This window comes from Peromyscus maniculatus, chromosome 2 (genome assembly GCF_049852395.1).
Source record: "Peromyscus maniculatus bairdii isolate BWxNUB_F1_BW_parent chromosome 2, HU_Pman_BW_mat_3.1, whole genome shotgun sequence".
Lineage (NCBI taxonomy): Eukaryota > Metazoa > Chordata > Mammalia > Rodentia > Cricetidae > Peromyscus > Peromyscus maniculatus.
The window spans coordinates 116551422-116575873 of record NC_134853.1 but is presented as its reverse complement, the minus strand read 5'-3'; the positions used below and the strand labels follow the sequence as shown (position 1 = coordinate 116575873).

Sequence of the window (24452 nt, the reverse complement as noted above, 5' to 3'; positions counted from 1 at the left end):
ATCTGCTGTCACCAGAACTTCATTCTGAGATATTTTTAGTTTAGCTTCTATAAGAAAATCAAGACAGAGAATAAGAGCTGAAACTGCAGTTGATGGTAAGCAATCTCTGTCTATGGGGTGAAATACCTGGATATCTGGTCCCATAGTAAGAAAGATCCTGGTTGCCAGGTACATGTATGAGCACACTGGGTTTGTTTACTTAATTTATAAGCTCACAAGACATTTCTATTCAGACATGGGGCCTAAAGGGATTATGGTAGATTAAGAGGATCTGTTTATCTTCCATTTGTTTATCTATACTTGTTCCCAGAATTTCAAACAGGATTTGCTGAAGCTGAGCTATGAGGGGAGGTGATACACTTTATGTCTTTAGAAGGCCCCAAGTGGCAGCACAGAGGCCTATGGATTGTCCTCCTTTGTGAAAAGTCAACTTTATTTTAACAGAGTTCTGTATATTTCATTCTAAGACCTGAAATATGAGAATGTTGTACCAAATAGATCTGGTATGATAAGATGAAAGAAATAGGAAGGTGGAAGAGAACTAATTTTATTCAATAAATATGTATGAGAGTCATCAAAATACAGAAAGAGATGAAGTCAAGAGCATAGTTGGGACTACTTTGGAAGAGACAGCAAAACAGTAAAAGATTGCCAAAGAACTAGCTGTGATGAATACTAATGTCATTGGGGGAGGTGGGGAGAAGCCCATGAACTTGGAAAGGAAGAAGAGTCAGAAACACAAGAAACAACATCTTGGAATGTTAGGTACAGCATGACAAAGGGAGAAGGGAATGATCCCTGATGTCACCTGCTGTGGCAAATGTGAGAAGTGAGTCTACAATGCTTCTTGTGGATAGAGCAAAGCTTAAGTCACTGAAAAATGTTAATGTCAAAAGTTTCAGGGAGTTGAATGTGACAGAGTTCAAACTAGAATAAGTGAAGAAGGAGAAGAAAATGACTAAACGCAGACCAAGAGTACAGGCAAAGTGTTGGAGAAGCTTAGCATTACAGAGAAGGAAGAACAGGGAGGTGCCAAGAGGTGCTAAGCAGTTATCAAGAGTGAAGTCCAGGTCTCACTCTAGGCTGAATTCTATGAATTACTGCTTCTGGACTACTCACTGGTGCTGAGGCTCCAAGACTGCACTCTAACTACAATGTTTTCCTTTTATATTTGCAGCATAAACTGAAATGGGATTCTTCTATAGAAGAATGATACAGAAGTTATACTTTATTGTAAACTAATTATTATTTGGTTTAATCTAATTATTCTGTAAATTTATATTGAGTGTTATATATTTCCAAATTGATATCCTTGAGGTCTGATTAAATATTACAACACCTGTAAGTAAATTGAGCAGATCAGTACTGTTGTGGTTTTATGAGCTCATAATGGTGTCATGAAAAGTCATTTGTGGCAGGATTGGCCTAAGAACCACTATCCTTAATCCCAGGTCTAGCATTCTTGCAATCTTACACACCTGTCATGAGAAGGTAAACTAGCCACTGCTTACTAGCATCTGGGAATGACTGCCATTGAATTTCTTTCCTTTTCATCAGAGAGTAAAAGGTGAAATTGTCATTGTCATAATTCAGTATAAATCCCTTGCTAAGTATATCACCTCCCTAAAGTCAAAGTAATTTCTCAAAGGTGTCTTGGGACTAATCATCCAATTCTATCCTGTAATAATGTGCAGTTGGTATTTGAATCCAGATCTAAACTCCATATGTGGTGCTTTTGTTTGAGGGGATAGTTAATGGTTTATGAATGCTGGACTGTTTGGAGTCCTTCAGGAATGTGATGAAAATTATGACCTCTATTCACAAAAAATCATGCACATTTCATCACCAGAACCTGGTACACAGTTCCAAAGGTTCATCACTAATTTGAAGCTAGGAATTCTTGTTCCAGGTTATACCATGCCTAAGCCAATGAAAGCACCAGTTGATGAGTGTGCATGGTATAAACCTTATCAGTAGTCATGGAATTACCACAACTCCTGGGGGAAGGCTTATACATCCCCCTTTTCTATACTCTGGAAGCACACTTCTGAGATAGAGTGTAGCATGTATTGCATTTGACTCTGCATGGGCTAGCCTCTCTGTTAGAATGTAAGCCCCCAGTGGAGTGAAAATATCTAATAAAGAATATCAACAATAATTCCTATCACTAGCCTTGTTATTAACTGAATTTCTACCACAACTTGCCACTTGCCACTCTATGTCAGCCACCACTCTATCACTTCTAGTTTTCTCTATAGCCATATGATGTGTTTATAATTGTTATTTCCACTCACAGGGAGATACTGAGGTACAAGGAGATCAAATCAAATGCCAAGGTCTATACAGTTAGTGAGAGATTCATGCAGTTTTGTTTCCACAGTCTGTGATCTTACTTGCTGTGTTAGACTTCCTTCTTGCTTGGTAGTAGGCATTATTATCATGTCATACACTTACATTTTTCATCTTTTTATTTCAATTCATTTCATATTTATACAAAACTTGCAAAAATGGTAGACATCTAAGATTCATCATCTAAGGTACTAACTAACATATAACATTTGAACTTTGAGTACCTGTTGGCTTGTTTACTAGTTTTTTTTTTTTCAGACAAGGGTCTTTCTCTACAGGTCAGGCTGGCTTGCAATTCATGGCAGTCCTCCTGCCTCAGCCTAAGTACTAAGATAGCAACAGGGAATTACCAAACCAACTCTGGCATGTGAATTTTGATGTTCTGTGCATACCAATATCCTAAGCATCCTTTCATTAGCCGTGATAATCTTGGCTCCATTAGCCACTGTGCACTTACTTATTTTCTCAATTAGAGTATGTACATAAGAGTTTTCAGAATGGTAACACATACACATGAAAAGCAAACAGAGTTTAGAAGTATAATGTTTATGCAATTGTTTCTATCTTTAGCTATTGCATAATACTGCCAAAATACTCTTTGCCAAGACTTACTTTGGTCACTCTTTTATTTTTTTTACCCTTTTTAGTAGTATAGGTAAGCTATTCCTTTGTAATACAGAAGGCATGGTTTTTCTATTTATATTTCATTTTATCCACTCTACCACAAGTACCCAACCTGCTAGCTATCTATCTATCTATCTATCTATCTATCTATCTATCTATCTATCTATCTATCTGTCATCTTATGTATCTAATTATCTATTTTCTATCTGTATATCTAATCAACCATCTCTCAACTACCTATCATCTACATTTCTTTCTTCTAAATATGTTATGGGGCTATGAGGCCTCCCCATGGTTCTGTGAGAAAGATTTATATAAAAACATATATTCAGAAGTGTTCTCTTTTACCATCCTGCTCACAATCCCATTTTTTCCATCCCCTTCCTATACACCCTCTATGAGCAATCAATCTTGTTTGCTAACTTAATTTTCCTATAGTTCTTATGCACAATGAGTAGGTACATATAGATTTTCTTATATTCATTTGCACTCAATTTTATTTAATATATCTCAGAAGTCACTGCATATTAGTTACTATTTTTACTTTCACAGATGAAGTCAGAGGTTGAATCACTTGTTCAAGAGCACACATCTTACAAAGGTGTAAAGTTGGGGTGTGCACCCAAGAAGTCATGACTCCCAAATCCATGCATGGTCATCTCCCTCAGAGTTGCTCATCCACACAATCTGTGTGTGGGAGTAGTTTCTCTGATTTTTCTTAGATCGTTCTAAAACAAACTTAACAAATGTATTTTCAAAACCATCTGGATGATCATCTTAAGTACTGCCAAACATTTGCATTGTTCGTAAGCTCTGAAAATCCTACAACTTTTGAAAATCATGTCACTCATGCATCCACATAGAAAGGCCATGGGGGGAACAGTTGGAGGAGTTACCTGGCTGTGGCCTTGGCTTGTAGTTCAGGAAAGGCAGCATGGCCCTGCACCATATGGTCTATCTAAAAAACACAAAAGACATGGGTCAATTTCACAGTATCTCCATCCTTAAGGTAATAAATCCTTGGATTTATCAAACAAAATTTGGAAAGAAGAGTAACAGCAGATTGGACACTTACTGCTGAGCTTAGTAGTAGTAGGTAGCACTGAGAAGGGCTGGGTCAGTCCAGTGGGTAGTGGGTAGGCATCTAGGTTGTTGAAAGGACTAACTGTCTCTTGATCACTTCATTTCTCCCTCCTGATCCCAGCTGCCACCTCTAAGCAGCTGAGAACCTACTGTGCCTTACTAATGCAATCCTTGACACAGGGAAAGAGTGAAAGTATAATGACCAAGTCACAGCTAAGCACAGCTGAGGTGCCCCAGACCTACCAGGAGACCCCACCCCCATCCCAGACTGAAAATTGTCACAGGGGAAAGCAGGACAACCCTGCAAAGACAGGAATGTCTGAATTGTACAGATCTTATCTGGAATACTATGTCTAGGATTTAATTCCTCATCCCCCTGGTGGCTCTAAACAAAACATGGAATATGCCTGAGAACACCAATGCTTCTCAATACTTTTCTCTCCCTGCTAACTAATCTGTATATTTCTAAATGTTTACTTCAGTCTTCAGGAGTCTAAAACAACCATTTGGAAGGAATTATTTTCATTCAGTCTCGAACAGATTATTTTGGCCCCATGGAAATTGGCTGAGTGTTTTTCTTAAGAACTAGAGTTGTGAACAAAGGAAGCAAATTTATTTTGGAGACACAGAGGCCATGCTCTGGTTCTGCTTCTCCCCATCTTTGTTACTTAGGACCACTGAGGAGCTCTGAACCCCAATCGTCTCCTCTATCACCAGCTTTGTTTTACACAGGATTCCTAGGAAGGAAAGTATGTCTGCTAGAATGCCAACAGTAATATAAACATTGCCTAACATTCATCGACTCATTTCCTTCCATCAACACCAACCTAAGAATTATACACACATTATTTCACCCACTGCTTACAGAGCTCCAAGGAAGGTGCTGCTCTCTGTTACAAAGATGAGAAAACTGGGGCTCAAAGACTTCAGGTAGGTAACTAACTTGTCTCAGGTCACAGGGAGTAGGTCAGAGACCCAGGTCTTAAACTGTGGTTTCTAACATCTAAAGTTCTTGTTGATAACTGCTATGCTGTATGTGTTAGTTATTTTGTGGCGCTCTTACCCTTCGAGGAAATGTCACGACAAAATCCGCTAACAAGAGTTTTATTAAGATAAAAGGGACAGACCAGTGCTCAGGCCTGTGGGAGAGACATGTGTGTGGGAAAGAAGAAGAAAGAGAGAAAGTCAGGAATATGGTGCCGGCTTATAAAGGCTGGGTGGCACACGCACGTACACAGGTCAACGTAACCACTCCATGCATACGCAGATCACATGGCTGCATTGCGCACTCTTGCACAACCATGCAAAGTTATGGGATCCTGGTCATGCGAGATGCCTTGACCCGGAAATGGCTATTTTGACCTGGAACTGACTAGGCGGAAGTGTTCAGGTCCACCAGGCATGTGCAAACACGCCCAACTGTGGGGGTGTGTTGTGAACCCATAAGTATGATCTAATAAACTTCTAGGTTGGATATAAGTTGGTAACTCCTATTGAGTTTTGAGGAAATGTTTTAAAATAATACTAAAGCTGTGTTTCATTTCATTTTTTTTTTAAATGCAGTTTTGAAATATGTTCTTCCTCTTGGTTCAATTTTGTGTCACTGTGGTAAAGCATATCCTAGAACCTCAAAAAAAAAATCAAATTTCCCAAAGTATCTTAACAGATAAGGCAAATCACTACATTTGATGTTAATTTTTATGGGAAGCACATTAGGAGTTCACAAAAAAAATTTAAATAAACTTCCAGAAAGTCATGGAGGCTCTTATATGAATTTAATTGGTGTTTATTTGAATATTAAATGTACTAGAAAATGTTCTTAGATTTTGAGGGCACAGTAAAATGTATGCACAACATACACAAAAGTATAATAGTCCATGCATTGAGCTACCTACCAAGTCCTTGTTTTTTGTTTGTTTGTTTTGTTTTCTTGTGATAAGGTTTCATTATGCAGCCCACACTGGACTTAATCTCATGATCTTCCTGCTTTATCTCCTCAAGGGGGCTATGATTATAGCCATGTGTTACTGTGCCAGTAAGTTTTTCAGATTTATTTTAGCTCTTTACTTATCTAGTTGTTCCTTCTTCTTCTTCTTCTTCTTCTTCTTCTTCTTCTGCTTCTTCTTCTTCTTCTTCTTCTTCTTCTTCTTCTTCTTCTTCTTCTTCTTCTTCTTCTTCTTCTTCCTCCTCCTCCTCCTCCTCCTCCTCCTCTTCCCTTCCGACTCTTCCTTCTTGATTTTTTCGAGACAGAGTTTCTCTTGTAGCCCTAGCTGTCCTGCAACACTCTGTAGAACAGGTTGGCCTCAAACTCAGAGGTCTTCCTGCCTCTGCCTCCTGAGTGCTGGAATTAAGGGCATTTGCCATCACTGCCTGGCATTATCTAGTTTTCTTATCCAGAAGGGGGAAAAAAAAACTTGGCTTTACTCCCACCCAAAATTCTCATGAAAATATGAATACAGGTGGCTGATGAAGGAAGGGAAAATCAATTTTCTCCAGAGATGGATTAGCCAATTGCAATTGGCCAGTCCTAAACACGTATACACAAACAACACTAATTTGGCTCAATAGGGTGTATGTGTGTGTGTGTGTGTGTGTGTGTGTGTGTGTGTGTATGTGTGTGTGTGTGTGTGTGTGTGTGTGTGTGAGAGAGAGAGAGAGAGAGAGTGAGAGAGAGAGAGAGAGAGAGAGAGAGAGAGAGAGAGAGAGAGAACAATACTTATAAAAGAAGAAATAATTCTCGTGGAAGGACAGGCATGAAAAGAGTTGGAGGGGGAGGGGAGAGAGAAAGGGTGGGAATGATGTAAATAGTGGATTGTAGTTGTGGGTGATGGTTCATGGGAGTCTGTGGGAAGAAGACACAGGACATCTTAAGAAAGTCTTTACCTTCCAGCTGCAGGGGGACTCATGCTCTTCACCTGACTGAGACACCTTCCCTTAGCCAAGGGCGTTTTTATTGCTCTCCATATTTACATCTTTAGCAAGCTGATTTCCATATCCTCAAAACAACATGACTGGGCTTCCAAAGGGACAAGGCCAAATGGAAATACTGGATTTAGGGATATTAGTTTGCCTGATTGTTCCCAAACAAGTTTTGCACAGCCTTTTTACCCTTGGTACACTCTCAGACAAGATTCACATAGATGGCAACAAGAGAAAAAAAAGGCAACAATAAACAAAAGATGGATAAAGGCTAGGTGCTAGCACTCTGGAACCAGACCAGGTATAGCCCAGTGGGAATTCTCCCATAGTGTGTTCATGTAGGAAATCCTAAAAAGAAGAAGAAAACGTGCTGATTGAAAGAATTGTGGATTCAACACAATAGTCCCCTGGAAGGTATAAACATCACTGAAAGATGATGCTAACTACGTTTTGTTTTTCACAACTTTAATATTTGCTTTAAATAGAACAATTTCCATTACTAAGTGAATAAATTCTGATTTAATTCAAAGTAGTTAGTTCCCTCATCAGCACTGGAGCTTTATGTATTTTAGTTTTTAATTAGCTCATTTATTTGTCAAACTAACATCTGATATATGGTTATTTTGTGCTGTTTATCATTTTAATAGCAGGATACAAAGATAAATAAAAGCAATTTTTCTTACAAAGGGAAACATTATGTCAAAATTCAAATATAGTCTAGAGTGCTAATAGTTTTCACCGATTCTACCAATGTTAACTGAGTATTCCGAGCATAGTGAGTAAGCACAGGGGTTCAGTGCAACTAAGACAGGTACAATTCCTTTTTCTCAGTAAAATTATCTCTAAAGAAAGATATTAGTCAATATTGATGGCTCTCTCTCCCAGGAAAACCACTGGCCACGCTGGACAGCGAGTCAGGTAAGCAATATTCACTTTCCTTCCCATGCTGCAATTCCAATTCCCCAGTCTTCCCTACCTTTGTAGAAGACCACATGCTGTCATCTCTCCTTTCTCTCTGCCCCTATTGCCCAGGGACTACAAAGATCTTTTCCTACAGTTTTCCTCCTTCACCTCATTCCTTTGACACTGGAAGGTCCCAAGGCACTCTCTCTCTCTCTCTCTGGACACCCAATGGCCTGGGAATCAGGAAAGTGATTTTGACTGTTCTTCCTGTCCTCCATTTCTAATTTCCTAGTCCAATCCCAGCCTGGTAGCAGAACACCTGTAGCATGCTGTCTTTCCTCCCTTCCCCCATTCCCTGAGGACTCCACAGATGCTCGTGGCAGACCCAGCTTTCCTCCCTCATATGGACCCTCTCAGTTTCCCCTTCTCTTATATCCCATCCCCATTCCTTCCTGTCAGCTCCCAATACCTAGAAACACTTTCTACCTGGGACACCAACTGACCACATATGGCAGGGACTCAGAAGTACTCCTTACTTGGAAACCCATATCTGGCACACTCTCTAGGACCAAGGAAGGGAAAATCCAACTAGACAGCAACAACTAGAATTACAAAACCATTCCAACTAGATATCAACAACTAGAATTACAAAACCATCTCAAACTCAGATGCCTAGGCACTAGCATAAAAACACAGTAACAGCCAGGACAATATGTCTCCACTAAAGCCTAGCAATGCTAACATATAGGCCCTGAAGGATAAGACAGGGACTTCAAAACAGCAATGATGAGTATGTTCAAGGACCTCAAAGAGGATATAAATATATCCATTAGTGAAATCTGTAGCTAGAGTTTTCCTGCCTGGCCCACAGTCAGGACAAATCTTTGTCACCCGCCAGTCCCACAGCCGCTCAAACCCAACCAAGTAAACACAGAGACTTATATTGCTTACAAACTGTATGGCCGTGGCAGGCTTCTTGCTAACTGTTCTTATAGCTTAAATTAATACATTTCCATAAATGTATACCTTGCCAAGTGGCTGGTGGCTTACCGGTGTCTTCACATGCTGCTTGTCATTGCGGCAGCTGGCAATGACTTCTTCTGTCCTTCCTGTTCTTTATTTTCTCCTCTCTGTTAGTTCTGCCTATACTTCCTGCCTAGCCACTGGCCAATCGGTGTTTTATTTATTGACCAATTAGAGTAATTTGACATAAAGACCATCCCACAGCAGAAATCTATGAAAATACAAACAGTGGAACAAAATAAAGAAAACAGTTCAAGACATAAAAGTGGAAATGGAACTACTAAATAAAACACAAATTGAGGTAAAACTGAAACTGAAAATGTTAAATCTAAAAAAACCCTGGCATAAAACATCCAGAAAATCTGGGGCATGATGAAAAGTCCAAATCTAAAAATAATAGGAATAGAGGAAAGAGACTAACTCCAGGTCAAAGGCACAGAAATATTTTCAACAATATCATAGAAGAAAATTTCTATAACCTAAAAAAGGAGATGCCTACGAAGCATACAAAACACTAACTAGACTGGACCAGAAAAAGAAAGACCCCCAACACATAATAATCAAGACACTAATGTACAGAACAAAGAAAGAATATTAAAAGCTGCAAGGGAAAAAGACCAAGTAACATATAAAGGCAGACCTATTAGGATAACACCTGACTTTTCAATGGAGACTCTAAAGGCCATATATATATACAGATATGATACAGACTCTAAGAGACCACAGATGCCAGCCCAGACTACTATATACTCAGCAAAATTTTCAATCACAATAGATGGACAAAATAAGATATTCCATGATAAAACCAAATTTAAGCAGTATCTTACTACCAATTCAGCTCCATACAAGGTGCTAGAAGGAAATTTTCAACCTGAAGAAGTAAAAAGAGATAAACCACACCCAAAAAATACAAGGAATAAATAATCCCAGAAGAGCACATCAAAAGAAAGGGAAAAAAACATACCATCACAACAAAATAATAGGTGACAACAAAACACTGTTCATTGATAACTCTCAACATCAAGGTCTCAATTACCCAATAAAAACACACAGGCTAACAGAATGTATGCAAAACCAGGATCCATCCTTCTGCTATATCCAAGAAACACACCTTAACACCAAGAATAGATATCACCTTGGGGTAAAAGAACAAAAAAAGATATTCCAAAAAAAATGGAGTTAAGCAAGCTTGTGTAGCCATTGCAATATCTGACAAAATAGACTTCCAACCAAAACTAATCAGAAGAGACAGAGAAGGACCCTATATATTCATCAAAGGAAAAATTCACTAAGAAGACTTTAAATAACTAATGTGTTTAGTGAAATTCTAAACACCTAATACACCAAACACAAGGGCACCCAAGTTCATTTATATATATATATATATATATATATATATATATATATATATAACAACTAAAATCACATATCGATCTTCACATAGTTATAGTGCATGAATTAAACATCCCACTCTCAACAACAGATGGGTCAGGTCATCCAGACAAAAACTAAACAGAAAAATGCTGGACTAAATGATGTCATAAACCAAATGGACCTAACATATATTTACAGAACATTTCACCCAAACACACACAAAAAATATACCTTCTCAATAGCTCATGGAACTTTCTCCAAAGTTGACCACATACTCAAACACAAAGCAAGTTTCAACATATACAAGAAAATTTAAATAACACCCTGCATCCTATCTGACCACCGCTGATTAAAGCTATATATCAACAACAACAGAAAGCTTACAAACTTGCGGAAGAGGAGCTGTTTCTGACTCTTTTACTGGCTTTTGGGACCCTACTTCTTACACTGAGTAGCCTTGCCCAGTCTTAATACATGGTGAGCTGCTTAGTCTTACAGCAATTTGATATGCCATGTTTTATTGATACTCATAGGAGACCTGCCCTTCCCTGGATGGAGATGGAAGAAGAAAAGATGGGGGAGATAAGGAAGAGGGACTGGGATTATAAAACTATTATAAAATAAATGAATAAAAATAATATAATAAGACAAAAAAGTCTTCTAATTAATTAAAAAAAAGCTCAGGGTCAATTAATGCCAATACTCCTCAAATTATTCTGCAAAATAGAAACAGAAGAGTCATTGCCCAATTCATTTTATGAGGTGAGAGTTACTCTGATACCTAATCCACATAAAGACCCAACAAAGAAAGAGAATTTTTGATCAATTTCACTTATGACTATAGATGCAAAAGGTTCTCAATAAAATACTTGGAAACTGAATCCAAGTACATATCAAAAAGATCATCCACCTTAATCAAGTAGGTTTCATCTCAGAGATGCAGGGACAGCTTAATATATGTAACCTGATAAATCTAAACCACCACGTAAACAGAGAGAATAATGTTCTTGGTACTAGAAGGTACTCAGCATTCTATCAAAGAACCCAACTACAAACTTTTCAATCTACAATGGTGACCTGCCTGCAAGACACACTAGTGCAATAGTAACGCAAAGTCTGTGGGTGTAACGAAGCAATAATTTGATTGGATTTAAGTACCCATCCCAGGAACTACTAGGTACTGCTCGGATCGTGAAGAACCTGAAACTAGATAGGCCACCTGGGGAAAACCTAATACAACTGTTGTACTAAAGAAACATACCAACGAAAGGACTCCTATTGACAATCTGCTGTAGTCATAGGCCAGGGTCTTGCTCAGCCATCATCAGAGAAGCTTCCCCTTATAATAGATGGGAATACAGTGACCCACAGCTGGACAATGTGCAATGGGTGAGAAAATTTGGAACACTCAGTACTAAATGGAATATCTTCATCAAATTCCTCCCCTCAGGGGCCAGGGAACCCTGTGGAAGGGGAGGCGGAAAGATTGTAAGAGACAGAACAATCTTTGGGATGGAGAACACCAAGGAACCAGGCATTCTGAGCCCAGCAGAACCGATGCACAGGTGACCTCGCAGAGACTGTGGTAGCACGTGCAGGTCTAGGCCAGACGGAGCCACAGTACTGAGAGGGGAGGTGGACACAAGTCCCTGCCTTTAATCCGGAAACTATCTCCAATTGATAACCATTGGCCAATGAAAATTCAGTTTTTTTCCAATGAGTCTCACTGGTTGTATGATCTAGTCTCAAGGGTAGGCCCCATTCCCAGCAGTATGGCCAAAACAAAACCAACTTCAAGGCATTTTTTGGTTGTTCATTGTCTTATAATGCTTTGTCAGGTTTGTTTGTTTGTTTGTTTATCTATGTTTACCTTTGGTGTGTGTGTGTGTGTGTGTGTGTGTATAAAATGGTTTCTGGTTTTGTGCTTTTATAGGATTTCTGTCTGTGTGAGTGTGTGTGTCTCTGTATCTATGTGTTCTTTATGCTTTTCCTTAGGCTTTTTTTCCTTCTGTTTTTCTTTTTGTCCTATTCTACTTTGTCTATTGTTGTTGTTAAAAAAAGTTGTGAATTTGGGTGAATGGAGAAGTGGAGGATCTTGGAGGACTGAACGAGGGAAAACCATAATCAGAATATATTGTATAAAAAAAGTATTTTCAATAAAAACCTTAAAAAAAGAAAGATACAGTCAATAAGTAAGTATAATTATAATACGTATATATTATATAATAGACAGTATTAGTCTCTCAAATAAATATGGAAGTTTCTGAAGTAAGGGTGGTGATTTTAGAATGAGTGGTCAGAGAAGAGTTTGCTGAAGATGATTCCTAAGCTAACACATTCAAAGCAATGGCAGCCACCGACCTCCAAGCAAAGGGAATAGCAGATGCACTTCATATGGACTAGAACTCAACTGGCTGCAGTGAGGGTGGGCATAAGCAAGCAAAGTTGAGAGCTGTACAACTGAAGGGAGGAGGAGAATGAGACACATGAAGCAGGCCGTAGGGAAGGCTTCAGATCCTGCTCTAGAGCAAGGGCAGCTCACAGGAGAGTTCAGTCACGGAAATAAAGAAATCTCATTGGCTTTCAAAAAAGAACCTTCAGGGGCTCCATTTCACATCATGGCCAATGCCTTCCTCAATTCTCTTACAGACTGCTATAATACATACTGATCAAAGTCCAGGAAAACTGCTTTTCTGAGGAGGCACTGGATAGTCATCTAAATCAGGTAAAACTCTGGTGGACATAGCCTCAGAGCTGCGGGAGCAGAGACAGGTGGAACCCAGAAGGCCCTGGCTACCTAGGCTAGCTGGAATGGTGAGCTACAGGTTCAGGAAGAGATCTTGCCCCCCCAAAATAAGGTGGCCTGTGATAGAGGGAGACACCCAACATCAACCTCCGGCCGCCTCACCCACATACACACGTGCACACACATGCATACATTACAAACACACACAAAAGCTTTCTTAAAAAATAGGGGAAAGTAGATGCATGGAAAGAAAACAGAGTTCTTCATGTGTTAGCTGAGTTTACAGCCTTAACCAGCGCTGTGTGTGATGGTCAGCATTTTCATAAACTATGTAGTTTTCTGAGTAAGGTGAGGAGGGGAGCATCTTAGAGAAAAGAGAGCCATAGAAAGGGAATCCAGTACTGCACATGAGTGCTTACCTAGTTCTAGGACAATCTCTGAATTAATCATTAAGACTGAGGGATTCAATAAACATTTCAGAATATACTAGTCAGTAGGGAGACAAAAGTTGGGGTTTACTATATAAACCGCATGAAAAGAAAAATAATTTTATAATAACATTAATTACACTGTCTACAACATCATTAGAAATTACTGAACTTGTGATGTGTTGGGGACAATTTGACAGAAACGAACCTGAGACGTGGCTGAAAGGAGGTAGTTCAACCACAGTCAAGGATGGACAAGAAACTAGCAAACATGAAACTGTAAGTAACATGCTTTAACATGGGAATTCTAGTATTGCTGAACATCCTGAAATAGACACACAGCAAACATGTCTAACACCAGAGTGAGATGACAGTCAAAAGAGATACAAAATTAAAAGCATGAGATTCTGAGACAGTGAGAATACAAATGGGGCGCGGGGTATGGAAGGAGAAGCTGGGATCCCAGATACATGTAATTAGATTCACAATAGAAGGGAACAAGTGGGGCAGAAAAGGCAAATGCAGAAGTTATTGCAAATTCAAGTATGAATCTAAAGAGCACCAAATCTCTGTGTATCAAGATAAACACCAAAGACTAGAAAATCTTAAAAGAAGACAGAGAGAGACGTTATGTTACCAAAGAGGAAGAGTGGTAGACACCATGGGTGACTTGGGAGAAATAATAACCTCAGAATATAAAAAAATTACCTCTTTATATGTTGAAAAGGAAAAAAAACAATCAGTTTATCATAATTTCTACATTGAGAAGAAATAACCTGAATGTAGAGAAAATATGCCAAAATTAAAGAGACAATGTTTTTTGTTAGTTGACTTGCACTATGAGACATACCAAAGGAAGTCACTCAGTTTAAAAAGAAGTTACCAGACAGACACTTAAACTCTACAGAAGAAATGAAAATTATCATTACATAGGTAATACAAAAAATGTTTGCAGCTCCTAGGATTTCCTTAAAATATGTCTGACTATAATGGACTGGACTTGTTCCTACCCAAAACTCCAACACTGAAGCTTGAGTCTCTGATGTGCTTGGAATTGTTATGGAGGTAATCAAGGTTAGACGAAGTTCTAACAATCGGGTTTTAACAACACGACTGTTATTCATATAAGAAGAGGCACATATACCAATGTCCAGACATAAATATGAAGGAGTGTATTTACTAAAACCAAAGTATTTCATAACTTGAATTATAGACTTCTAGCCTGCAGAACAGGAAGAAAAACTATGTATATAATTTTTACACCCATGATGTGGTAATTTGTTATGTCAATCTGAGCAGAATAATATGCCATTTAAACCACACACGGTAATGACTACTTCACTGTGGGCTTCCTATGATAGGTAGATACCACACACAGGACAATGCGGGCACAAGAAGTTGGGAGGGTGGTAAACACAGCTCTAGCAACGACAGCTTCTTATACTTTATGTAAAGAAACATGAAGTGTACTCAAAACAGAACAGTTTAGGGTGTTTGTTATAACAATTAAAGCAACCCTTAAAAATAATGCAAAAAAGATGCCTACAAAAAACCACCAATCAATAGAACTTAAATTGGAATTGTAAGAATTGTAAGAAATGGAGATTTAATCCAAGACAGCAGGAATAAGAGACAGCAAAGCAAAAAACCAAAAGTGATCACTGAAAACAAGTAGTAGAGTGAATAAGCTAAATCCATTCAGACCAGTCTTTCCAATAACATAAAGAATCTAAACACTGCAGGCAAAACCCGTAATTATAAGACTGGACAGAAAAGCAAACCACACCTCTGCACAGCATACAGATCATTCATGTTCCATAGATAAGAGCAGAGGCAACGGGAGATTGGTGATAGTTCTGAGAATAGGGAAGGCAAAAACCTATGACCTTGATAAACTGGGGAGGTAGAACCCTTACAACTTACTGATATGCTGGATAGAGGGAGAGGGGAGAAATTAGGAGTCACAAATTAACCTTAAAGTTTTGGTCTTAAATTTATAAATGATGGTATAAATTTATAAATGATAGTAGCTCCTTAGCAACACAAAGTCAAATGGAGTTTCAGCTCTGGAAGGAGAGCAGCTATTGCAGTCAGCCAGGCAGTGAGTCTTGACCTCTTTGCTCACCTCCCTGACACCTAATCCATCTTCTGCAATGATAGCAACGCTGTTCTAAAACCCTGACCTGTCCTTTGGGGAAAACTTCACATCTAATCCATCAAGCATTTCTGTTGGGTTTACTGTGAGAACATATCCCAAACTTGGTGAGTGCTCACAGCCAGCATGATCATCTCAACCAACTTCCTGCAGCAGCTCATATCTGGCCAGTGCCCCCATCCTCCCACCCCATTATCAATGCACAACAGAGCAAGCTAACCCTTAAATGTCTCAGCCACTGCATTTTATGGCTTGCTTCTTCTCTAGTTGCTCTCTTTACTTTGGTAATCGTGAAAATCCTTACAGTGGCGGAAAATATGACAACTTTCTAATTCTTCTCCACTGATGTGGCCCCCATTGCTGTTTCTATAATACCCCGAGCAAGCAACCCTCTCAGGCTCCATGCACTGATGGTTCTCCTGATATATTCTTCCCCCAGTCTCCAAATAGCTAACTGCCTTTCCTATTCTTTGTTCGAATACCACTTGACCACATTATTTTAAATTGCAAACTCTGGCCTGGTGAGATAGCTCAACATGTAAAGGCACTTGTTGACAAGCTTGACAGCTAGAATTAAATCCTTGAAATCCACATGGTGGAAAGAGTGAATCTCCAAAATTTCCCCTTTGATTTCAACATATGCACTCTGGCATGTATGCCCCATCCACTTGTGCATGTGAAACCCAATCACACACATGCTTAGGCATACACACACACACACACACACACACACACACACACACACACACACACACACACACACTGAACAAAAAATATAATAAAAATTACAAACTGCTCACCTAAACTCACAGGTACAACTTCTACCAATTTAAAAATCCTATAATATAAAATGACATGTGTTTAACAGCTGGTATTATCTGTCTCCTTCTTTTAGAATGTATGCTTGAGAACAGTACAGATTAGGCAGAAATGCCTGTTGGATTCATTGTTATTTTCCCATTCAGTTGCCTCGCCCTTCTTTACTAGTAAAAGAGAAATGACATGGAATGTATACACATACTATGAAGACCATAAGAAATGCCAATTTTAATGGACCTAAACACACTTGCCATACAGCAAGTCCTTAGTAAATGTGAGGCCCTATCTTTCCAGGACACTACAGGTATACTACAAACTATTTCATGTGCTATGATAAGTTATAGTTATTATTACAACTGTGTCCACCTTTCTTATTTGATGACAGATGGAGTATCCTCATTCTTGCATGGGCCAGTGTGCCAGATCAGGTAATACTGGCATATGAGTGAATGACCATCACCTTGAGTCCAATTGTCTCAGAAAGCCAATGCCATTTTAGAAGTGGCTCAGCAACTGGTGTCTGCCCAACTAATAAAAAACAACTCCAACTAAGACAGAGAAGAGCAGTTGGAGGGTGAATAGGAAGGTCCATTTACTACTACATGGAGTGGGATTTTGTGCAAAAAGTCAACACAAAAAACAAGAGTTTCTGTGTAGCTATTCTGGTGAGTCAGCAAGCTGAGAGCAATGCTTGCTGGGTGCTCTGTGGTTCAACTAAAGTCAGTCACTCCTAGGAAAGAAATGTGTGCCTTTCAAATAAATACTAAATATCAGTAAAAATAAATGTGTGAAACAAGTAGATAACGAGTCTAATTATTTATTAATTAATTTTGTTCATTGACAATTTCAAACATGTATATAATGCATTTGATTACCTTCTGCTCCCCATGCTCTCTTATGCTCCTCCTACTCCTCCCAACTTTACCTCTTCCCTACCTGCCCCATTCCCAGACTCATGACATTTGGTTTTGTTTTTTATTTACTTTAACAAGGCCATCTGTGTCACTATTGGATTAGAACCATCACTTGGAGCCTGATGAAGTCACACACACATAGAAACACATACAGACACATCCACTTGAGCAAATGCAGAGTGACTTTCATCTTAATTCACATGTAATGTCCTTAGAGAGGCTTGCCTTGAACTTACACTGGATGAGCTAGAATGGCATCTTAAGTAACAAGTAAATCATTAAGACAGTACATAATTCTAAAAGGGCAGGGGAGAATCAAACACAAAGGGACAGAGGAACGGAATTATATGAGTCACTGGGAACTTGTGTTTAGGAAAAGTTCTTTACTACCTAGCCTAAGTGACAGGGACAATTGTGGGTCTAGAGGAGACAGTCCTTGGAAGATATGAGTGCTCAGAAAATTTTCTGGCTTGGTTTGCTGAATTGTCGCTAGGACTACAGGGAACCAATGAGGGAATGACAACAGGTAACATTGCCATCTCAAAGAGGGAAATGGGATGATCCATGAGAAAAAGGAGCAGCACCCATCCATGTGAACACATACTGCACTCCACAGATACTGAGGACTCAGCTCTATGCTGACTTCTGAGTTGCCAGCATTCTAGTACCTGGGTGCATGAGTGATGTGACAGGTGGTATAATAACATTCACAACCATATAGAGAAAGTGCCAACTTACCAATTTCCCAGTCACACTCTGACCACCTTCATTCAGCCAGAAGCCAGGGACCATGGCTGAGAAATAAGGTCCCCAGACACCTGGTACAAAAATCGGATCTTTGCTGATCTGGAACAAAAAGGACAATATGTGTGAAAACACTGACCCTCAAGGATATGGGGGAGCTTAATTCTCCTACCACTGATGTTCCTACCACCAGGGAATTCAGCTTCTTATTATGCATTTTTTTAAGATGGGAAAGTCTGTCTCTCCTAAGGAGGGGCATGGCTCTATCTGTCTCTATCTATCCCTTGCTGACCAATTCATCCAGATGTCAAGGCAGCAAAAGTGATCATTTTGGGCAGCCACTGACAAAACTCTTCAATGCTAGCTTCTTCTCTGTGGCAAGAATTAGTGATCTCCATTCTCCCCCTTCAAGCATCTACAGGAAAGAACAGCTCAGATAAGCCCCCTAAAGTGAGCTACCCAAAATCTAAGGCACCCTGATTCTCTCAAATGCTCTAATCAAAACAAAGCACCTCATGGGCCTGGTTTAATAAAATTAAATGGCTCACTCTGCATCCTTGACACCATGATTTGTTGAGATCAAGCCAGTTAACTATAAGCAGCCAAGTTAAATGGTTACGTTTTTGGTTTTAAGAAGTTAATATAGAGCCAACGAGGAAAAGGCCAAAGTGCTTAATCCCTTTGCTTTATAAACTGTGCTGCAGCCACTCAAGGCTAGCTTTTCATCACTTAGGCTAGGTTGAAATCTTGCTGATCACAACATGAGCTGTTTTATGACAATAAACCTTCCCCTTCATTTGTTGTATTCTATTTTAGACATGTGTCAAGGCAGAGCAGTGGATTCTTAGAGAAAGACAACTTGAAAAGACTATCAGGAGTTAGCTGGGTGCTGGGAAACAGGCTGCCCCACACACAAAGCCCCATAGGTGAGAGGCGCTCTGAAGTTCAAGATTCTGCAGTGCTATCATAGCAGGTTATTGTGGCCCTTTAGCGAAAGGGAGGTGTGTCAGAGAAAAGCCAGGACAGGATGAACTGGGCCACTTATTCATGAGGCTGCAGTGATGCAGGTCTTTACTCTACCCAGCGGAAATGACTGCCGAAGGCAGATGCATGACTATGAAGAACGTTCCTGAGAAGGAGGGGAAGGTGCCTAGGCATTCACTGTCTACCCCACCAGGTCTCAAGGAACAGGATCTATTCATTCATTTATTCAATCAGTGTCTATTCAGCTCGGAACTGTGCTAAGCTCTTGAGAGAGAGAAGCAGACTGAGTAGTTGTAATTTCTGGCCTCATGAACTTCACCTTCTATCATCAAGACAGAGACAGATAGACCTACCTATAATCACCCCAATGCCAACTATTCTGGCCTCCCTTCTCATCTGACTGGTTATTCTTCAAGTCAGTAGGCCTTTTGACCTCCAAATGTGAGGAAAGCAAGGAAAGTCAAAAAGAAGAAAGGCAAGCAACTATATGACACCATTAACTTTAAATTCTGTCAAGTAAGGGGACCATTACGAAAAAGAGAGTGGGCGCATTTAATACTTAAAATAGAAACAATAATTTTAGTGGGGGAGGGACAAGTTTCTATAAGAAAAGAGTTCCATTTATGTGGTTAAAATCATTCACACTGGTTCTACAGATGTTTCTATTGAGACCCAGATGTGGAGTAGGTAATAGAGAAAAATAGTAAAAAGAGCAGAGTTCCCATCCTCACGAATCACACTATTCAAGTAGAAGGCCAGAGTGGCCACTCATTCAGGTAAGGAGAGCACTTAAATGCTTTTAGAGCTAAAATTCCTGGGTTCTAAAAACTCCAATCACTGCAATGCTCCACTGGGACAGCTGTTTACCTTAAAACAAAAGTAATAAAATTCTCACACAAGTGTATGATTGCAAATTGGTGAGGGGGTGGAGGAAGCTGAAAGGATATTCAAGAGCACCAAAGTGAGGGATCCAGGGTCAGGACAGCCTCCCAGAGGAGGCTACATGTGAATTAAGAGGAGAGCCACAGGGCAGTAGCTCAGGAGGGTGTGTCATCAGTGAAAGAGATGGAGAGTACTCCAGCCACAGTGAGCACACACTAGCTAACATTCAGTTGTGTCATTCTGTCTTTACTCAGTGAAAGTTTTATTTCATGCTAACCTTAGGGTACTCATGCTCTGAAGAAGCAGAGTAAGCAGGTTCTTATTCATATTTACTTAGGGTCCAAGGTTTAGACTGGTGAATGAATACTTACCAAGGCCTAATCTCCCCTTTTTGTGAACTCTCAACTACATCTGATACACAAGAGCAGAAAAGATATACATATATTTTAAATATACATATAAATACATACATATATATATTATATATATATATATATATACATACTTGAACAAGCAGACTTGTCTATAGTCAAAAAGCTGGTAAAACCTCAAACCCTTGGATATACTTTTCATTTTTCCACAGATGGCTTAGGAAGGATATGCATTGTCTTAGGGTTGCTACAGATGGGATAAAACACCTAATTAAAAGAACTTGGAGGGGGAAGGGTTTATTTCAGCTTACATGTCTTTATCAAAGTCCATCATGAAGGAAGGTCAGAGCAGGACCCTGGAGGCAGGTGCTGAAGCAGAGGCCATAGAGGATCACTGCGATAGTCTTGCTCACTCATGACTTGTTCATACTGCTTTCTTAAATCATCCAGGACCACCTGCCTAAGGATGGCACAGCCCATGGTGAGCTGGGCCCTCCTATCATCAATCATCAATCAAGGAAATTCCCTATAGTCTTGCCTATAGACTAATCCTATGCAGTCATCTTACTTTCTTGATTAAGCTTCCTTTGTCCCAGATGATGTGTCAAACTGACATAAATACTAGCCAGCACAGGCATCACTCCCTGCCTCCCACCATAACTCCCTAAAGATGCTATTATACTCCTGAAGCAGGTCTTCACTGAGAGACTGTGGCTCTGCTACTCACAAATGTCTAATGGAGGCTTTATTTGGTTTGGTCTTGGGAGAGAGTTTAGGCTGACTCTGTTTGTGATCTCTCCTTGGGCACAACACATGCTTCTCATCAGACATTCCCAGTAAAGTAAGGAAACAAAGTGTACTTCCCATCATCCCCAACCCTGTGTTCTCAGGGGAAAGAGCTACAGTTTGTTTTGAGGGAGAAGGAGAAGGCACATTTGTGTATTTATGTGTTCTTTAATCCTTCACAGTAAACATAAATATTTGAAAATATTTTTGCAAAAGCTCCCTCCATGCTGTTTGCTATCTTGGCTTAAGGGCTGCTCTGTGGGGAGGGAGACTGTTGCCCACACTAATGACAGGTGTCCAAACTGCCCAGTCCTAATGGTGCTGCTGGCAGCAACCCAGCAACTCAAGACTGCGAACTTGGTGCAGGCCTGACTCTGATATAAATGACTGAGTTCTTACAACTCTGAGGAAGATGCAGCTATTATCCCTATGGTGTATATGTGTAAATCAAGTGTTAACTAACATGTGTTCAACATTACAAAACTAGAAAGTATTCACCTCAAACCCTCTATAAAAATGGTTCTCAACCTCCCTAATGCTGCAACCCTTTAGTACATTTTCTCATGGCGTGTGATGACCCCAAACATAAAATCATTTTCCTTCCTACATTGTAACTGTAATTTTGCTACTGTTATGAATCGTAATGTAAATATTTTTGGAGACAGAGGTTTGCCAAAGAGTTGTGACTCACAGGCTGAGAACTGCTGCTTAAAAGGTTTTATACTTGATTCTGATAAATTAAGATCTTGTTCTAATATTACCATTGTTGCTTTGGAACATTCATATACACTTGAAGGGTAGAAAATAAGGGCTATCCGAGCCAACAGACTCACTCCACACACACACACACACACACACACACACACACACACACACACACACACACACAATTATTTAGATCAAGCTGGCCTGGAACTTAAGATCGCTCACTCTGGTGGCCTGTGAGTGGACTATTTTAAGTGTCTAGAGCCTCCTGTTTTAGCATCCTAAATACTGGGATTGCAGCATGGACTACATGCTTGGCTTGAGTTAGGTAATCTTTATTTCCAAAATATTTTTAATACATTTTCCCTGATATAGTTGTAAATAGAAGAGAGAGCATAGGTCAGAACAAAGACTCATTTTGATTGTGTTCCCCATTCTGCCACATTCTAGACAAATGATCCTCTGCAAATGAGACCTTCCCACCCGTAATCCTTCAAAATGGAAGGACTAATGTCAATCTCTACAAGAATGGAGGACACTTGTAAACATTAAATTTTGTTACATGGACACAGCATATCCTTTTTAAACCACAAATCAATGTTAGCTCTCCTTAAACTGAGGCCTGTACGGTGGAACAAAAGGAGACGAGCTGAAAAACCACCATAAAGGAGCTCTTGTTTTAGTCAGTATTAATACTGATCCTGAAAATGAGATGAGACCCGAATAGTGTATTTCCAAAGGCTAGACCTGGGAGGCTTGCTATTATGGCACATGTACAGAACAAGAATCAAAATGTACTCAGAGAGCTAGAGCACTAAAGCAAACTTCAATACGCTATCAGTTAATATGTATTTAATGATATAGTTAGCTTTGGGGGAGTTATTTATTTATTCATTTTAGAAGACTGGCAATATTCTCTTGTACAACCTAAGTGCAGGCACAAGGGCATTAATTTTAGTATCGGTATTAACACTGAACTTAGACACTTGATAGATGCTTTAATCGTGTGTGCTCTATATTAAATTATGAAATGCCAACTAAACCTCTGATTGTATACTATACTGTCACACAATATTTATGACAGTCCATGAGAGCCATAATTCTGTTACTACATCTAAGGTCATAAATGAAATCTAAGCCAAGCAGGTCAAACAGCTGGAAGAGAAGTCACTTCAGTGCTTGCTTGTCAGAAATGCCCCACCTATTTCCCTCTCTGGACACCATTCTCCTTGCTACAAGATGACTGGAGCAGAGATGCTTGTCTTTGAGGTTTTCTAAGATTCCACAAAGTTGAGTCATTCCATCCCAGCTGGTCAACAGGAACACTCCAGTGAGATATTTCAATAGACTGTGCCCTCACATGGCCTGGAGTTTATGGGACTGCATCAGTTTGTCTCTTGGAGCTTCTCCAAGTACCTACTAATTCTGTCACCCAACTAATTTGCTGCCAAGATTATTGGAAGTTCTTTTAAAAGAAAACTGTTAACTTTATAGGCTTTATTTAATGGCTACTATCTATAATATCTCAGACATTAGCTGGGTAAGATTTCAGAAAATATTTGTTAGATACATACTGAGTTCAGACTATTGTTTAAAACATGATAGGGAGAACAGGGCTTCCAGGTCATGTTGTGTCCCTGTTCTCAAGAAGCTTACAGTTTAGAGGGAGCTGTGGGTTCAGGATGAGCTCGGGGTGGGAAACACTTCTGAGTATACATGCTTATCCAGACTTTGAGTTTCCCTGTGTGGATGTCAAGTCAAACATACAAAAAATAATTCCAATCCTTGATGTACAAGGTGCATGAGCAGACTCCTACCAGGATCAGAAAGCTTCTGGGGGTCAGAATCCACATCCCAAGTGTCAGGTCTGCTCAAGCTAGCTGTCAGTAAGGATGCCACTGACCCAGTTTCATCCAAGGCTATGCACCTATTGGCTAGGTTTCCCTATATGACAAAGCCCAGATGCCTGCTCACAACCCTTTGGGGGAGAGGTGACTGGCTGGGAGCAGACAGCTACTGCAACTCCCTCTGTTCTTTCCCAGCCCATCACCCTGAGGCTGATCTGGCCTAACCTCTGGCAGGACAGGAGGCAGGCTCCAGGCGCCAGCAGTCCTGGGAGAGAACAAGAGGCTTTGTGTGAACTGTCTGCCGCCAGGTTGGGATTTTTGCAGACTAGCAGCAGGCATATGTGGGACTCGGTATTTCCATGGTCATCTCTTCTTCCAAATGGACTGTGCTATCATCTTACCAGGGAAAAAAACATTTATACATCTATTTTTGCCAACTCCCTCATGACTACTTAGCACACATACACATAGAAAAACAGCCTGCAGAAATGTTTAGAATGGAGGCTCTTAGTGATTACCTCTGGATTTACCCTGCTCGGGTTGAACTATAATGAGCTACTAGTGTGCCTGTCTCTCCCAGGAACCAGTGAAGATAAAAGTATTTGCTATCTTCAAAGCAGTGAGAGTGATAGAGTGTTGTGAACATGGGTTTTGGAGCTAGATAAACCTAGACAATTCTGATTAGGCCATTGGTTCGCCATGTGATTCTGTGTCTTCTTGAGGCTTAGTTTCCTCAACTGTAAGTGGGGATAATCATCAACCAGAACCATGTCCAAGACCTGTGTGGTACAGTGTG

The 24452-nt window shown here is 39.8% G+C and overlaps 1 protein-coding gene across 11 annotated transcripts in view; it reads right to left on the bottom strand.

The window, feature by feature from the left end:
- Positions 1-24452, bottom strand: part of Fggy (FGGY carbohydrate kinase domain containing) — a 404303-nt gene that overhangs the window by 111777 nt on the left and 268074 nt on the right. For 8 of the 11 annotated variants that reach the window (XM_076564517.1, XM_015992861.3, XM_006974022.4 and 5 more), the window contains 2 exons: positions 18076-18183; positions 3870-3931 (listed from right to left, as the gene is read on the bottom strand). In XM_076564517.1, the coding sequence (XP_076420632.1) occupies positions 3870-3931; positions 18076-18183 (170 nt within the window). The remainder of the gene's footprint in view (positions 1-3869; positions 3932-18075; positions 18184-24452) is intronic. The other 3 variants (XM_076564520.1, XM_015992862.3, XM_042271426.2) reach the window with 1 other exon arrangement.